Source organism: Lutra lutra, chromosome 6 (assembly GCF_902655055.1).
Source record: "Lutra lutra chromosome 6, mLutLut1.2, whole genome shotgun sequence".
In the NCBI taxonomy this organism is placed as follows: Eukaryota; Metazoa; Chordata; class Mammalia; order Carnivora; family Mustelidae; genus Lutra; species Lutra lutra.
The window spans coordinates 53,147,408-53,164,791 of NC_062283.1; the positions used below are offsets into that span (position 1 = coordinate 53,147,408).

The 17,384-nt window shown below is 43.0% G+C and overlaps 1 protein-coding gene across 3 annotated transcripts in view; it reads left to right on the forward strand.

Moving 5' to 3' along the window:
- The window catches only part of CILK1 (ciliogenesis associated kinase 1), a 59,895-nt gene that overhangs the window by 14,812 nt on the left and 27,699 nt on the right, over positions 1 to 17,384 (forward strand). For all 3 annotated transcript variants that reach the window (XR_007127986.1, XM_047732591.1, XM_047732590.1), the window contains 3 exons: positions 7,267 to 7,539; positions 11,672 to 11,726; positions 16,520 to 16,641. Coding sequence is in view for 2 of the 3 variants with exons in the window: in XM_047732591.1 (XP_047588547.1) it covers positions 7,439 to 7,539; positions 11,672 to 11,726; positions 16,520 to 16,641 (278 nt within the window). In the remaining variant the exon portion in view is untranslated. The remainder of the gene's footprint in view (positions 1 to 7,266; positions 7,540 to 11,671; positions 11,727 to 16,519; positions 16,642 to 17,384) is intronic.

The following is a 17,384-nucleotide window of genomic DNA, read 5'->3' on the forward strand; positions in this document are numbered from 1 at the left end:
CCTGAATAAAATCAGGCTTTTGAAAATTAAGCAAGAAGGGCAACATTGCTATAGGGTAGATCAGCAAAGGCATCTGCTGCCTCTCCCTTCTTTTTTCTAGTGCATTGTCCATTGCCTTATTGTTTTCCCAGAGCAGCAGTGAGATTTTGTTCAGTTTCAGATGATGACATGAGTCATCATATTCGGGCCACCACAGAAATGGTGAACAACTGAAAATACTGATCTCAAATGTTTTTAACCACTTCCTGCTGGGATGTGCTCAGAATTGACTGTGGGTGGACTGAAGCTTCTTGTGTAATGCTCATTTGAATAATACCACTGCATTTTTTTAGTATGGGAAATAATTCACCAGAGTACAGAGCAGCAAGCTCAGACGGTTGTCATGGTCCTGTTCTCTGGATCCAGACGTAGTGCCACCAATCCCTCACTCTTATGCCCCTTTGTACACTTGAAACAATGATCTTGGCCCCCCAGGTCTCTTTTACTTCAGGTATTCGTTCTTCACTTACTCTGGTTGTGCTTTTATGTAGGCCCCTTTTATGTTCTTTAATGTCTGTCTGGAAGTTTGTCACCCCAAGTTGAAATGACCAGAGTCGTGCAATGTATCAACCTTGTCTGAATGCTGTGTTCCTAATAAGAGTTCCAATCACGCATTACCTTTGGAATAAATAAAATAAACAACCTTAGATCTACTTAGAGCTGTCTGCTGAGCATCCGAGCATCTCCAGTGGGAGGTTTTGTACATACCTCAAATCCTACACCTTAGAAAACGGAACCATCATCTCCACACCTTGTCCAAGTAGCACATGCACACACATTCCATATTCCAAAGCTGTCTCTCCTGTACCTAAGAGTCAGCCAGTCCAGAGCCTTTGTTCAGGCCTTCAACATGTATCACATGGACTACTGCAAACTCTCCAGACCAGTCTCTCTGCCTCTAGTCTCTCTGTCCTAACATCTTTGTGGTCTCCAGAGAGATCTTTGTCGTGCCATTTCCCTGCTTAAAAGTCCTGGAGAGTTCCTCTCTGGCACACTGCAAGACCAAACTCCTCCGTGACAAATATAACCCCTTCGCAACTGGACCCCAACCTGACTTTCTAGGCTTGTTCTGCCAAGTCCTTACTGCCCTCCATGGTCTTTATGCCTTAGTCTCCTACTTCACCACCTGGTTGTACATTAGGGTCACCTAGAGAGCTTTCTTAACTACTGAAACTCGTTCCCCACCCCTGACCTGACCTTTAGAGGTGGGGCCTGGGCATCAGTATTTGTTAAAAGGAGATTCTAATGTTCCGCCGGGGATGGAACTACTGGGCACTTGCCAAAGGCCTGTACCACTAACCTTTGCACATAGGTTGCATTTTGCACACTGCTCCATTTCTAATTCCTTTCTCTCCCTTTTATGTATAGTAAAACTTGGCTCATTCTTCGAAACCTCAGTACTGCCTCTTCTCTGAAGGGTCGTCAAATCCCTCCCTCCACACGAGAGCTGGTTGCTCTCTCTACCATGTTCTCATAATACTTTCTACATTTTTCATGATCGTGTCAGTTGTGAGTTACTTAAGGAAGGACCCTTACCTTATGCATAGTGTGCCCCAAAAGCCTCGCATAATACTTAGCAGTAAAGCTTCAAGAAAATTCTACATTGTCAACCTGACATCAGTGCCTGAAGAGACACTAGTCGGATCCATTGTACAGTTACCATGTAATCACCTAAAATAGTGTGAGGTTAAAAAGCAGCCAGCATAGCATGGTGAGAGTCAAATGTTGCTAGAATAATTGAATTTTGTTCTATGATGATAGGACAAACTGTAACAAGGAGAAGTTGTGAGGGCGGCTGTGTGTTAAATGAATGACTCACTCTATCTTGACTTCACTAAAGTTCTTAATTCTTTCACAAATGGCTTTCTCAATGATAACCTAGAAGCATTGTCCCGGTTATACAATTTAATTGGATGAAGAGGTAGTGGAACATTAACTACCAACGAAAGACTTCTACAATTAATAATTTATAGATATGAATAAGTAATATAATGCCATTGCAAAAAAAAAAAAAAAAGTGGGGGAGAGCCCACATGCTACTGGAATGTACATTGTTATGAAGTTTGGTCACCACAGCTCATCAAGGGGATGGAGAAATGTGCCAGGACTCAGAGATGAACGCCAAAAGATAATTAAAGGAGTGGGGAAAGGCCCTATGAGGAAAGGTTGCATAATTAAAGCAGAAGGCTGAGAGACACACATTTGATTACAATTTCACGTACACACACATATTTGTGGGGTACTCTCTTTTATATCAGCATCAAAATGAAGCATAGAAGAATTAGCTTAAATTAGAACAGGAAAGTTTTAGTTGGATATAAAGAAAATACTCTCATTAACTGGATTACAAAATACAAATCTGGTCATGTTATTCTTAAGTTAAAAAGAAAAAAAATACAAAAAGCTTAGGGCACCTGGATGGCTTAGGTGGTTAAGCATCTACCTTTGACTCAGGTGTGGTCCTGGGGTCCTGGGATCAAGCCCCACTTCAGGCTCCCTGCTCAGTAGGAAGTCTGCTTTTCCCTCTCCCTTGGTCCCTCCCCCTGCTTGTGCTCTCACTCTCTCGATCAAAGAAATAAATAAAATCTTTTAAAATTAAAAAAAAAAACAGATGGAGGTAAATATGAAAAAGAAGGAGAAAACAAAGAGTCAAAAATTGCTTATGTTGTGGTTCAAGTACTCTTTCTGTGTTGTTTTGAAATACAGCCATGTTGTATGATAGTGTTCTAATATTAGTTTTTATTGAATAATTCTACACTTGTATGTCTTAAGCTGAAGTTTGCAATAGGTATCTTTTTTTTTTTTTAAAGATTTATTTATTTATTTATTTGACAGAGAGAAATCACAAGTAGGCAGAGAGGCAGGCAGAGAGAGAGGAGGAAGCAGGCTCCCTGCTGAGCAGAAAGCCCGATGTGGGGCTCGAACCCAGGACCTGGGATCATGACCTGAGCCGAAGGCAGCGGCTTAACCCACTGAGCCACCCAGGCGCCCCTGCAATAGGTATCTTTTTAAAGATTCTCTTCCTCTACCATTTTGAGAACTTTTAAAACTTCAAAGTAGAATAATTTCAAACATACAGAAGACTTGCAAGAATAGTGCAAAGAATACCCATATACCTTTACCCAGATTTACCTTTTGTTAACATTTTACCCCATATGTTCCCTCTGTCTTTACACTCACACCATTCCCTGCACACCCTCCCAATCTTTTTGTTCTACCCAATTGAGAATAAATCACGTACATCGTGGTCCTTTACTTATAAATCCTTCAGGGTATGTTTTCTAAAAATAAGACCATGCTCTTACAGAACCACAGGACAGGTATCAACTTTAGGGACTTGAGCAGATGAAATAAGTTCACCTCATCTACTATCTATATTCCAATCTTCTCCATTGGCCCAATGATGTCCTTTGTAGCATTTCATCTCCTTTGGTACAGGATCCAGTCAAAGCCTATGTTTTTCAAAATGGCATCTAAGGTGCTCCACAAACAAAACTCTGGGGTTCTCTGTCCCCAGTTCCAAGCTCCCCACCTTTTCCTTCCTCCCATGTTGATGCCTTTGTTTCTGCTCCTTGGACTGCTAGAATGTTTGACCTTACCAAACACCTACTTTTCTTGTTCTCTCAAGCTCTGTCTTCTGTGAAGACTTTGCGTATGCCCTTTCTCAGCTCAGATGGAATTGACCCAACTGGAAGTCAGCAGTGCAGCGGGGGGGTGTCCCTTTAACCTTGCCAATGTCCTGAACCCGAAATGTAAGCATACTTGAAATATCTTAGTGCATATTCATGAGTACCTATTCGGGCCCACACACTGTGTATCCTTATCCCCCTGCTGTGAGACTCTAAGAGCTTTGAAAAAAGGAACAATACTTTATATTCCTTGTATCCCCAGGCTGGAACATAGGGTCTCTCACACAGGAGGGGCTTTATAAGTATTTATTAATCAGCAGTAGAAGACGTCACTGTAAAGAGCTGCTGTAGGAAGTTGCAGGGAGTTTGAGCTTGTCAGCGTTCAAGAGGAAGGGACATGCCCCTTTGATCAGGGGCCTCAAAATGGCTCTGAGGGAGGGGAATAAGCTTGGGGTGGGAGAGTTTGTTCTCTGAAAGGTCTCCAGTTATAGAGTGTGATGAAATCAGATATAAGCTTTACATTTAAAGCTTCCCAAAGACCCGCACAACCTTTGCAAGAACAGACTGGATTTTTTTTTCACCCATCCCCCCACCCACCTCCCCTCTGACAACCACAGTTCTTTATATTTAAGATTCTGTTTTTTGGTCTCTTTTTGTTTTGGTTTGTTTCTTAAATTCCACATATGAGTAAAATCATATGGTATTTGTCTTTCTCACACTGACTTCTTTCACTTAGAATTATACTCTCGGGTCCATCCTTGTCAGAAATGACAAGATTTCATTCTTTCTGATGGCTGAGTAATATTCCATTGTATGTATATAGCACATCTTTATCCATCTGTCAATGGACACCTGGACTACCTCCATATATTGGCTATTCTAAATAGTGCTGCAGTAAATATACAGGTGCATATATGTTTTTGAAATCAAGTTTTTGTTTTCTTGGGGTAAATACCCAGTAGTGCAATTACTGGATCAGAGAATTCTATTTTTAATTTTTTGAGGCACCTCCATGGTGTTTTCCGCTGTGGCTGTGCCAGTTTGCATTCCCACCAACAGTGCATGAGTGTTCCTTTTTCTCCACATCTTCGCCAACACTTGTTGTTTCATGTGTTTATAATGTTAGCCATTCTGAAAGGTGTGAGGTGATATCTTGGTGGTGGTTTTGCTTGGCATGTCCCTGATGATGAGTGATGTTGAGCACCTTCTCATGTGTCTGTTGGTCATCTGGATGTCTTCTTCGGAAACATGTTTGTTCAGGTTCTCTGCCCATTTTTAGTTCCTTTGGTACTGAGTTGTGTAAGTTCTTTATATATTTTGGATATTAACCCCTTATCAGATGCATCATTTGCAAATAGCTTCTCCCATTTAGTGGAATATGACTGGATTTATGTTTTTAAGATTTTATTTTAAAAAGCTTTTAATGTAATCTCTACCCCCAATGTAGGGCTCAAACTTAAACAACTCTGAGATCAAGAGTCACATGCAGCTGGGACTCATAATAAATAAATCTCCTGGATTTGTTGATTTATTTATTTTTATTTTGTGGGTTTTTTTTTAAAAGATTTTATTTATTTATTTGACAGAGACATAGCAAGAGAGGGAACACAAAGAGGGGGAGTGGGAAAGGGAGAAGCAGGCTTCTCACTGAGCAGGGAGCCTGATGTGTGGCTCGATCCCAGGACCCTGGGATCATGACCTGAGCTGAAAGCAGAAGCTTTACGACTGAGCCACCCAGGCGCCCCTCCCGGATTTATTTTTAAATTCCGAACTAATTTTGGACTTCCAGAAGAGTTACAAAAAACCATACAGAAAATTCCTGGAAATCCTTCACCTAGCTTCCCCTAATATTAACAAGTTCTGTAACAAAAGAACAATGATCAAAACCAAGAAATTAGCATTGGCACATTGCTATTAACTAAGCTACAGACCTGATTAAGATTTCACCAACTTTTCCACTAATGTCTTTTTTCTGTTCCAGGGTCCTATTCAGGATCCCACATTGCACTTAGCTGGTCACATCTCTTTCATTACCTCCAATCTGTCACAGTTCCTCAGCCTGTCCTTGCCTTTTATGATCTTGACACTATTGACGCCTATAGGTCATTTGTAGACTGTCCCTCATTTTGGGTTAGTCTGAAGTTTTCTTATGAATAGAATGAGGTTCTGCATTTTTTATAAGAATACCATGGAAAGGAGGTGCCCTTCTCATAACATCATATTCAAGGTTCATGAGGTTGTAAGTTTTATAAATGGTGATACTGAATTTGATTGCTTTGGGTAAGAAAGTTTCTGCTGGATTTTTCCCTGTGGAGTTACCATCTTTCCCTTTGAAGTTAATAAGTATCTTAGAGATACTTCAAAACTATATAAGTATCCTGTTTCTCCTCAACCTTTCATCCGCTCATATTTGCATCCATCAGGACTGTTGTCTGCAACAAATCTTACTCTGGTATTTGCCTAACAGTGAATTTTTTATTTCCCTCTTTCCTTCTGCATTTATTGATTGGAATTCTTCTGGAAGGAGAAGCTGCATGGACTGGATTTAGATGCAGAAGTTCACATACTTCTAATGAGTATTTTCTGATCTTTTGATTTTTCAGATAATTAGTTGGACAGCCTTATTTTCCTCAGAGTGCCTGGCTGGCTCAGTTGGTAGAGAATGCGACAACTCTTGATGTCAGGGTCATGAGTTCAAGCTTCATGTTGCATGTAGAGCTTACATTAAAAACAAAACAGAACAAAACAAAACCATAAAAAACCTTTATTTTCGTATTTATAATTTATTATTGTTTATGTAAAAGCATTGCAATCACTTAACTTATTACTACATTTTCTTTATTATAGGCAGATTGAATAACTCAATTTTATAAATTGCAAAACCATAATTTGTTATTAAAGAAAACATAACTGAATGACTTTTAAAAGGGCACACCCTACATACAGGCCTTAAGAAATTCGTTGTTCCTTGTTTAGCTTCTGTATGTCTAGTAGTAAAAATAATACTGTTGATGCCTCGCCACAAATAGTCCGTGGAGCACATGTAAATTCTGTATTGGGAGAACTTTAATTTTAACATTTCTTGGCTTTGTTACATTGTAAATCGTAGCAGAATTACGCAGAACTCGATATATTTAGTACAGATTTTTGTAGCTCGGCAATTTTTCTCGACCGTAGTTTTCATGCCGTGTTTGCCCACAGTGGCTGGTCAGCAGAAAAGCATTGAATTGCAACTGATTCATTTCTGAGTCAGTGATAAATTCACTTTCCAAGAGTGGTATCTCTCATCTTATAAAAGTTAAAAAGAGCCTTATTTAGGCCAGAGGTTGGCAAACTTTTTCCATAGATGTCCAGATCATAAATATTTTAGGTTTTGTAAGCCATATAGTCCTTGTCACAACTGCTGAATTCTGCTCTTGTGTGTGAAAGCATCTGTAGACAATGTACAAATGAGTGGCCATAGCCATGTTCCAATAAAACTTTATTTACAACAACAGGTGGGGGGTTGTCATTTGCTGAGCCCCGATTTAAACAATAAAAATACACAAACTTAAAATGCACATTAGCAGTTACCCTTGTCTCGCATTTGTCTCTACAGGCAGAAGACTGATCTTTGAAAATATGTATTTGGGAGATAGTCACGTTCTATTGAATACCTCGTGCTGGTGCTGCCATCGAAAAATCTGGTTACACTCCGGGGAGGCCTGCCGCCTCTGCAGGACTGCACCGCCTCGGCCCTGAGATGAGTGTCCGGCCTGAGCGGGCACACCATGAATAGATACACAACGATCAAGCAACTCGGGGATGGAACCTACGGTTCCGTCCTACTGGGACGAAGCATTGAGTCTGGGGAACTGATTGCCATTAAAAAGTAAGTTTTATTCTCCACTTGCATCAGTTCATCTTCAACTCCACATTGTCAACATCATTTTATTTATTTATTTATTTTATTATTATTTTTTTTTAGATTTTATTTATTTGACAGAGAGAGATCACAAGTAGGCAGAGAGGCAGGCAGAGAGAGAGGGAAGCATGGCCCCTGCTGAGCAGAGAGCCCAATGTGGGGCTCGATGTGGGGCTCGATCCCAGGACCCTGAGACCATGACCAGAGCTGAAGGCAGAGGCTTTAACCCACTGAGCCACCCAGGCGCCCCGTCAACATCATTTTAACTCTACCCTCTGCATTTCTCACTACTGAAAAATTTCTAAAGGGGGTTGGGGGGTAGGATGCATGGAGGAAAGTTGGTTTGTTTTTTTTTAAGATTTTATTTATCCATTTGAGAGAGAGTGAGAGAAGGCAGGAGAGCGGAGAAGATCAGAGGGAGAAGCAGACTCCCTGTGGAGCTGGGAGCCTGATGAGGGACTCAGTCCCAGGACTACAGGATCATGACCTGAGCCCAAGGCAGCTGCCCAACCAACTGAGCCACCCGGGCGCCCCTGGAGGAAAGTCTTAGACATTGATTTCTGTAGGCTAGGTAACTTTCGGCTCTGGAATGTTCATGGCAGAGGTCTTAAACACATCCCTACTTTAGATTTGCATACAGCACTAGTACTTTTTCAAAGGGTCTTATCCTAAAGAAAAGAAAATAAAACAAAGTGTTAGCCTAGTGTGACATAATAACGAGCAGGTTTAGAAACATTTCATTGGAGAGGAGATTGAAACTCGGAGAAGTTAAGTGACTTAATTTGGGTCACTTACACATGGTACCTATGGTGGTAGTCTGGGGGCTGCTGTCTTCCTCTCCCCTGTTTACTTGCCCTTTGCAGTATGTATTAGTTATCTGTTGCTATGTTTAAAACTAAGAATTCGTCATTTAAAACTATACACATTTATGATCTCAGAGTTTAGGTGAGTTCTTTAGGGTCTCTCATGAGGCTGCAGTCAAGGTGTTGACCAGTGCCGGGGTCTTGGCTGAAGGCTGGACTGGGAAAGGATCCACTTCTAGGCTTACTCAAGTGATTGCAGGCAGCATTCCATACCTCCCTCGTGGTTGCATTGAGGGCCTCTGGTTCCTGCTGGCTGTTGGCTAGAGGCTGTCCTCCATCCTTTGCCATGTGGGCCTCTCCAAAGAACAGCTCACAACTTGGCATCTTGCTTCAAGATGGGGCCATGAAGGCCGTGAGAGAGGCTTCTACCAAGGTGGAAGTTCCATCTTTTTGCTTGTGTTAACTAATCCCAGAAGTGACCTCCTCTCAGGTTGTTGTATTCCACTGGTTAGAAACAGGTCATTGAAGGGGAGGCATTATCCCAGGCACCAGGAGGTGGGAGTCTTCAGGGATCATTTTAGGACCTGCCCACCATACCCATCTATATCCAGTCACTTTCTCAACATCTCCGTCTGGATGCCCTGCAGGCACTTTGAACTCATTACATCCCGAACTGAGCTTTTATCCAACATTTTCCCTCTCTTGCCCCAAACCTGTTTTCCTTCAGTGTTCCCTATCTTGAAAATGATACCACCATTCCTTCAAAACCTGCACATCCTCTTGACCTCCCTCTGGATGCCCAGCATTGGCCACCTAGCCCCATAGATTCCGACTACTGTATATTTATCTGACCCACCTACTGCTCTGTGTTCACCCTGCCAACCTCCCACTCAACCCGTTATCATTTACCAGTTCTGCCACTGGAATAATCTCCTCTCTAGGGTTCCTGAGTTCCGTTCTACTCCTCTCCATTCCAGTCTGAAGGAATTACTTTAAACACATGAATCTAATTGTCTAAAATCCTTTGCACCAAACAATGTCTCTGCTGCCCCATCTTATCACCTCGCCCCGCCTGATTTCGGTGTGTTGCGGTGTACAGTTCTATGCCCACTACCAGGACCCTTACCCCCAAAAGCATATGGGAAATCTCAACCAGGGCACCCTCCATACAGACCAATAGAAGGCCCCCAGCAGGACTAAGCCCCAATTGCACACCTTGGTATCAGCTCAGTAACATATACTTTAATGGGTTTCCCGTGTCTCTGTTTCCATTTTCCCTGGTCCTTGCTCTATCTTCCTGGAATCACCTCACAAATAAACCACCTGTACCCAAGTCCTTGCCTCACGCTCTGCTTTCAGAGGAACCCAAACCACAGCATTTTGCAATATCTTCCTATCAATTTTAGGAATCAAGCCCCCAATTTTTAATGTGACCTACAATGTGCTGCATCACTTGGCTGCTCCCTGTTTTCTTCAGTCTGACCTCCTGTCACTAACCCCCTGCTGACGTCATTTTTGTCACTCTGGCCTTTCAGCTTCTTGAATTCATCAGATACCTTTTTTTTTTTTTAAGTCAAATACCTTCCCACCCCTAACCTTCACATTGATATTCCCTGCCTCCTGCCTCCAGGGGCTAAATTCTGCTGATCCTTCAGGTCTTAATTAAAACATCATCTCTTTCAGAAGTGCTTCCTGGGGTGCCTGGGTGGCTCAGTGGGTTAAAGCCTCTGCCTTCGGCTCAGGTCATGATCCCGGGGTCCTGGGATGGAGCCGCACATCGGGCTCTCTGCTCCGCAGGGAGCCTGCTTCCCCCTCTCTCTCTGCTTGCCTCTCTGCCTACTTGTGATCTCTGTCTGTCAAATAAATAAATAAAATCTTTAAAAAAAAAAAAAAAAAAAGAAGTGCTTCCTGATAGCCCAGACTAAATTCGGTTACTTTGGGATCTGCCCTCATGGTGTCCCGTGCCTTTCCTTCCTGGCACTCAGCACAGAAAGTGATGACTAATTGCCCACCCTCCTGCCACCGTGTCAGGCCCACGAGGGATGACCCTCTCACCGTTGTGTCCCTAGTGCATGACAAAGCCCTTGCCATGCAGGAGAGGCTAAAGAATATTTGGGGCGTAAACTCCACCAGCAGACCATGTGACAATGGGGACAGAGTGTGTGAGGTGGAAAGATTCAAGTTAGCCTCCCATTATCCAGCAGGAAGACCTTGGGAAAATCACACGACTTCTCTGTTTCTTCATTTCCTTCCTTGTCCCATCTGTTTCCCTTGGGCTGCTGGAAGAGTCCAGTGAGACCATGTGATTGCAGAGCGATGAGAGGTGGAACCTTGAAACTTGAGTTTCCGGTTAGCCTGTAGGGTTCTCTTTCTCTCCCCTCAGGCTATTGGCTGGGGTTGGCAAACAACCTCTGTACAGGGCCACACAGTAAATATTTTATGCTTGGCAGGCCATATGGTCTCGGCCCCAACACAGTACTGCATTCCTGTAAAAGCAGCCATAGGCCACTTGTACATGAATAAGTGTGGTTGTATTCCAATAAAACACTTTCTGGAAACTGAAATGTGAATTTCATAAAATTTTCACACGTCGTGAATTCTTAATCTTCTTTTGATGTGTTTTCCCCAACTATTTAAAGAGATGGTGGGGTACAGATGGCCCATGGGTCATAGTTTGCCAATCCCTGCACCAGAAGGTCTAGAACTGTGTTGTCCAACAGGGTAGCAGGTAACCATAGGGCATTTAAATGTGAATTTTATTAAAAGTTGAGTTCCTATGTTATGCTAGCCATATTCCAAGTACTCTCTACCCAGATTTGTGTAGTCTCATGGCTACCATACTAGACAGCACAGAACATTCCCATCAATATAGAAAGTTCTGTTAGAAAGCTGTAGTGTAGATCAAAGAAGCCTGAGGGATTAGCCTCCAAGACAAGGTTAGCCAGTTTGTGATGGAGCAAGACAGCTGGAGAGGTCTTGCCCTGCCCTGCCCTGTACCACCTCTGGGAAATTTTGTGATGTAGGTTTGATTGCACTGCCAGATTTTAAAATGAATATTTTGGATAGTATAATATTTGGTGAAAATTGAAACCAGCTTTAAGCACTATTCATTAGATTCAAAATGAAAACATTTTTTTGTTTTGTTTTGGGTTTGAGGTTTTTTGGGTTTTTTAGGTTTTGGGGTTTTTTGTTTATCCACCCCCCCTCCCCCATCCCTGAATGAAACCATTTTTAAACAAGAAAATTGAGCCTGTTACTGAGAATAACACATTATTTGTTTCTTTGTTCTCTTTTAGAATGAAAAGAAAGTTTTATTCCTGGGAGGAATGCATGAACCTTCGGGAGGTTAAGGTATTTATTAATACACCAGGGAATAATTTATGTATGGTTGATTAAAATAACTTTATACCTGCTTAGATTTATGGTTGATAGTGTTAATCATTCTGTTTGAACTGTTCCACTGATGCCAACAAAAGGGGGCAAATAACAACATTATACAACAAATAGCTCAAAGGAGAAGCTTGCTAAAATCTTAAGAAATCTACTTTTTAAAATTTTGGTATATTACTGTTAACTAAACCACAGATTTATTCTGATCTCACACATTTCCCACTAACATTCTTTCCCTTTCCAAATGTCGTGAAATACACATATGTGAAATTTACCATATTACGAATTTGTAAGTGCACCGTTCAGTGGTATTTACCACATTTGTATTGTATGGGCCTCACCTCCATCCACCTCCAGAACGCTCTTCATCTTGCACACCTGAAACTCTGAACTCATTAAACAACAACCCCCACGCCCCCTCTGCCCCTAGCCCTCGGCAAACACCCTTTTAATTTCTGTCTCTATGAAATTGACTGCTCCAGGCACCTCAGGTAAGGAGAAATCACACAGTACTTCTTTCTTGTGCCTGGCTTTTTGCACTTAGCATCATGTCTTCAAGGTTCATGTCATAGCCTGAGTCAGAGTTTCCTTCCTTTTTAAGGCAAAATCCTAGTCAGTTGTAGGTATATGCCACGTTTTGTTGATCCACTCACCCGTTGATGGACACTTGGGCTGCTCCTACCTTTCGGCTCTTGTGAACCTTCCCATTTCTTTAAGCTCTTCCTTTCCACTGGCTCCTTCTCTTCAGTCTCTAAATAAATATATGTACCTTCCATCCTCCCTGATCAACTGAGCAGCGAGCCTAGCGTGGGGCTCAATCCCAGGACCCCAGGATAATGACCTGAGCCAAAGACAGACATTTAACTGACTGAGCCACCCAGGCACCCCTCCAGTTCGTTTTCTTAGGCATTTTCTTGCCTGCAGTGTTGAGTGCTGTCTTCTCCCAGGGCTGTGTGACTGTGCTTTTTGCCCCACTGTCCTACCTCTTTTTTTTTTTTTTTTAAGATTTTATTTATTTATTTATCAGAGAGAGAGAGCATGAGAGGAGAGAGGTCAGCGGGAGAAGCAGACTCCCTGCTGAGCAGAGAGCCCGATGTGGGACTCGATCTTGGGACTCCAGGATCATGACCTGAGCCGAAGGCAGTTGCTTAACCAACTGAGCCACCCAGGAGCCCCTGTCCTACATCTTTCTTGCCTTTACCAAGTGCTCTGTAGTTCACCCTTTAAAGAGCAATGATTTCTCACATTTCATCCTTAGCAGTGTTATCCTTTGCTCCAAGTCTCCTCCCGAGTAATTTCATTTACTTCCCTCACTTCAGTGGTCTCGTCAGATCTTTTATTCTTTGTAAACATTGGACCAGAGATTGATGAATGGCCACGTCCTGTTTAAATGTAGTTCTGTTGGAACACTTGTCCACTTACATACATATTGTCTATGGAGGATTTCATGCTTTGATAGCAAAGTTGAGTATTTGTGGCAGGGACCTAGATAGCCTAAAATATTTATATTCTGTCCTTTTAAGAAAAGTTTGCTGACACTTGCTTCAGGCCCACATATCCAACTGCTTCGTGGATATCAGTACCTGAATTTTCTAGAATGTCTGCCTCCCCCAGTGCTCCTATTTTCTCCCTCTTCTGCTAATGATCATTTACCCATTCACCCAGAAACTGCAGCTCACTGCAGGTGGCCTCTGTGACCTCACTTCCTCCACATCTCCTCCACCCCGTGTGCTGTCCCCAGAATGATCTCGGTGACATTAAGCTGCTCACACACTACCTACTATTTCCTGAGACGCTACTCTGAGCCAGGCAGCACATGCACTGTCTTATTTCATTCTCACAATTACCTCATGAGGAAACTGTTAGTACCTTGGGTTTGCTGCTGAGAACAGCTGCGACCCAGAGACTCAGTCACGTGCTTGAGGTAACAACAACTCTAAGGCCACAAAGCTTGGTTTCAGACCCACGTTTGTCAGGCTTCAAGGCGTATATATATACATCTAGCATCCAACCAGCATCTTCTCTGCCCACTTGCCCTGTTGGAGTCTTCTGGATGGGCTTCCTTCAGAACCAAACTGGGGCGGTTCTCGTCCCTCAGGCATAGACCACACCATTCCACTCACACACCCATACCTAAGAAGGGCTTCTCTCCTGACATACCCTTTCCCTCCCACTGACTTCATCAAGATGCTACTCTTCCTTCAAGTTACATTGAGAATAATACACTCATTGACCATTCAGTTTGCTGATCACTCCTTCTTGAAACATTTCCAAGTTGTCTCTGTTTCTTGTCTCTAAGTTGTCTGTAACTTGTCTCTGTCATTCTCTTGACCCTAATAAAATCTCCTTCATTCTGTTCTGTAGATTTTTGCATTCATGCCCTCTCTTCTTAATTAGGCTGTTTGCCCCTTACAGGCAAAGACTGTGCCTCATGCCCCAGGGCACCCTTGAGGAGTAGTTCGTTGTAGTTTTGTTTGATTGTAAAGAACCTTCACCCAAATGGGGATCCACACTCTCCACTTGGACTGCTGACCTGGGTTTAATCTGCTATTTGTGCTTCTCAGCTCTAACTGTCCTGCCTCTTCCTCTCCTTGTAAACCTTCCCTGTGCCTAAATAAGATGCCTTCTCCCTGTAATGAGTCACACAAAATCTCCCACACAAAATTCATCCCTTTTATATTAAACCAATAAAGACTTTACTTGTCCATGGGACTCACGCAGAAACAGCTATGAGCCCTGAACCAGTAATTCATGCTCAAAACATACGTCAGCCCAAGCATTTAAAGTACTCTGCTCCTTACCTAGAATCCTCCTCTTGAAAAGCTTTAAAAAACCTACTTCCTTTTCCTCTGACTGAATTTGCCCAGTTCATTCTGCGGCTCACCCGCTGGACATGTGTCAACTGTGGTTGGGATGCATTTTAAGCGAATCGAAAAGGTGGCTGCAGGGTTGAATACTTAGGAGTTAAGCAATGTTTGTGTTTGTTACTCATGGAGAACCTGGAAATCAGCCTAACTAAAACAAGTAGTTGGCCTGGTTGGGTCATTCTAGAAGGATCCAGCCTTCAGTAGAGGACTTCCTGCCTGAGAGGCTCCTTGGCAGGAGTTTGTCTTTCAGGAAAGAGGCTCCAGAAGACTTTGATTTTGTTCTCATTCACTGGCCATATTTCCTCTCTCTTCCTTGTGGCTTGAAGTAACTCAATGTGTTTACAACACTCCCAAGCTGTCATTCCTTGGGTGCATTATTACTGGGTGTCCTTCTAGATTTGGATATTCATGTTCACCTTTTTGTCTTCAGCCACCGTGTGTATTTTACAAAAGAAGTGTTCTTTGGAAGGAAATTCAAAGATCAGGAGGGCTTTACAATGTATTATCATTGGAGTCACTTCTCTGTGAAGAGAAGGCTTTTGGAATTAAAGGTCTCATCCCACTGGCCCATGGCCCTTGGAGGCTCCCTTGCGGGAGACTGTTAATCAAATTCTGACCATCTGGTGAGCAAAACTGCAGTTTCCCTGGCTGTGGTACATGAACAGGATCACTGCTCATGAACAAAAAAGTGTCCTCGCTCACCATCAACAGAACTAATGATGCAAACAGAAAAAAGTTGACAGGTGGATGCGTCAGGAACAGGAGAACTGCACGTGCACAAGGGTAAAGAATCAGGTCACACCCCATTTTCTGAGCCACCCTCGTTTCTCATCACCTGCCTGCCCTTTTTTGCCTTTGCTGTTCTTGAAAGCAGAGCTCTTTCTCCCTTCTCACCTTGGCGGGGCGGGGGGATGGGGGGTGCTTTGCAATGAGATTTCTCCCCTTTTTTTTTTTTAAGATTTTATTTCTTTGTTTGACACACACACACACAGAGAGAGAGAGAGAGAGAGAGAGAGAGGAACATAAGCAGGGGAAGCAGGAGAAGGAGAAGCAGGCTTCCCACTGAGCGGGAAGCCCGATGCTGGGCTCGATCCCAGGACTCTGGGAACATGACCTTAGCCGAAGGCAGATGCTGGATGACTGAGCTACCCATGTGCCCCGAGATTTCTCCTCTTCCCCCTTTCTCCTTTAAAACTCACATTGGTGGGAGATGGGCTAGATGGGGGATGGGCATGAAGGAGGGGATTTGTAGGGATGAGCGCTGGGTGTTGCATGTGAGTGATGAATCACTAAATACCTCTTCTGGAAGCCAGTACTACATCATGTGTTAACTAACTTGAATTAAATAAAACATTAAAAAAAAAATAAAACACCCATCATAAGGACTGCTGTGTGCCTCATGGACACACATGAGTCCAACGAAGTTGAGAACCTCGGGCTATCAGCCTCTGTCTATGAAAACAATTTCCCGTTCAAAGCGTCTGCAGACTGTTGGCTGGTCATCTCGGCCCAGAGCAGCTGCCTTCTCTAATACTAAAACGATCAAAGTCTCAGCTTCCCATTGGTTCCCTTCTGGCCATTTTCATGGCATGAATTCCATCATCTGGAGGGAGTGCGCCTAAAATAGCCCAAGCCCATTGCCTGGTGCAGCAGGTGGCCAGAAATACCCGTCATGGTCAAGTACTTACTGGCTAGTCAGCTAATCACAATGGCTTTGCTACATGAAGTCATTATTGACTTCGGAGAAATACCATGTATTGTCAATGAAATGGGAATTGTGGCATTTCTGTGGTTCTAGAATTAGATGTTTCTTCTGAAGTATACGTGCCACTGCTTTTCTTTTTCAGCAACAGATTTTCTCTCATTTTTTTCTGTTTCTCCTTTCAGTCTTTAAAGAAGCTCAACCATGCCAATGTAGTAAAATTAAAAGAAGTTATCAGGGAAAATGATCATCTTTATTTTATCTTCGAGTACATGAAGGAAAATCTTTACCAGCTCATTAAGGAAAGGTACAGTTTGGTCTTCACGATCTTAGAAATAAAGACCACAAAGTACATGTGTTTTCTTTTTGCTTTTTTTTTTTTTTTTTTTAAAGATTTTATTTATTTATTTGACAGAGAGAGATCACAAGCAGACGGAGAGGCAGGCAGAGAGAGAGAGAGAGGGAAGCAGGCTCCCCGCTGAGCAGAGAGCCCGACGCGGGCCTCGATCCCAGGACCCTGAGATCATGACCTGAGCCGAAGGCAGCGGCTCAACCCACTGAGCCACCCAGGCGCCCTTCTTTTTGCTTTTGTCTATCGTACTTAATGCTGCTTAGGCTTCCTTGTTGAAAGCCGCCCAGTAGATGAGGGGCCCAGCCCACATTCCTGCTCGGAAGGCCTCGGGATGGCTTCATAGAAGCGACTTTCAGTGCAGCCGTTTTCATGCTTCAATGGGTTATTCACCCAGAGAAGCTCAGAGATTGAAAAGAAACTCTGCAGCTCTCCATTCCCACGAGGACATATGGACAGAGCAACTAGAGGTCAGAGAGTAATGGCCTCATTTATTCTGAGGCCTCCATCGAGAACTTGGTTTCTCAAACTTCCCTTCTTGCTGTCCAGGGTGCAGGGGCTTACGTGCTGGGAAGAGGAAACTAATAACAAACTTTCCTGCTATGGTCATTTTGAACTTTTGAACTAAAGTGAGCCACATGGAACTTCTTGGGGATATTTTCTCAGTGGCAAATGAGCGTCATTCACAGCTTCTCTCTGAA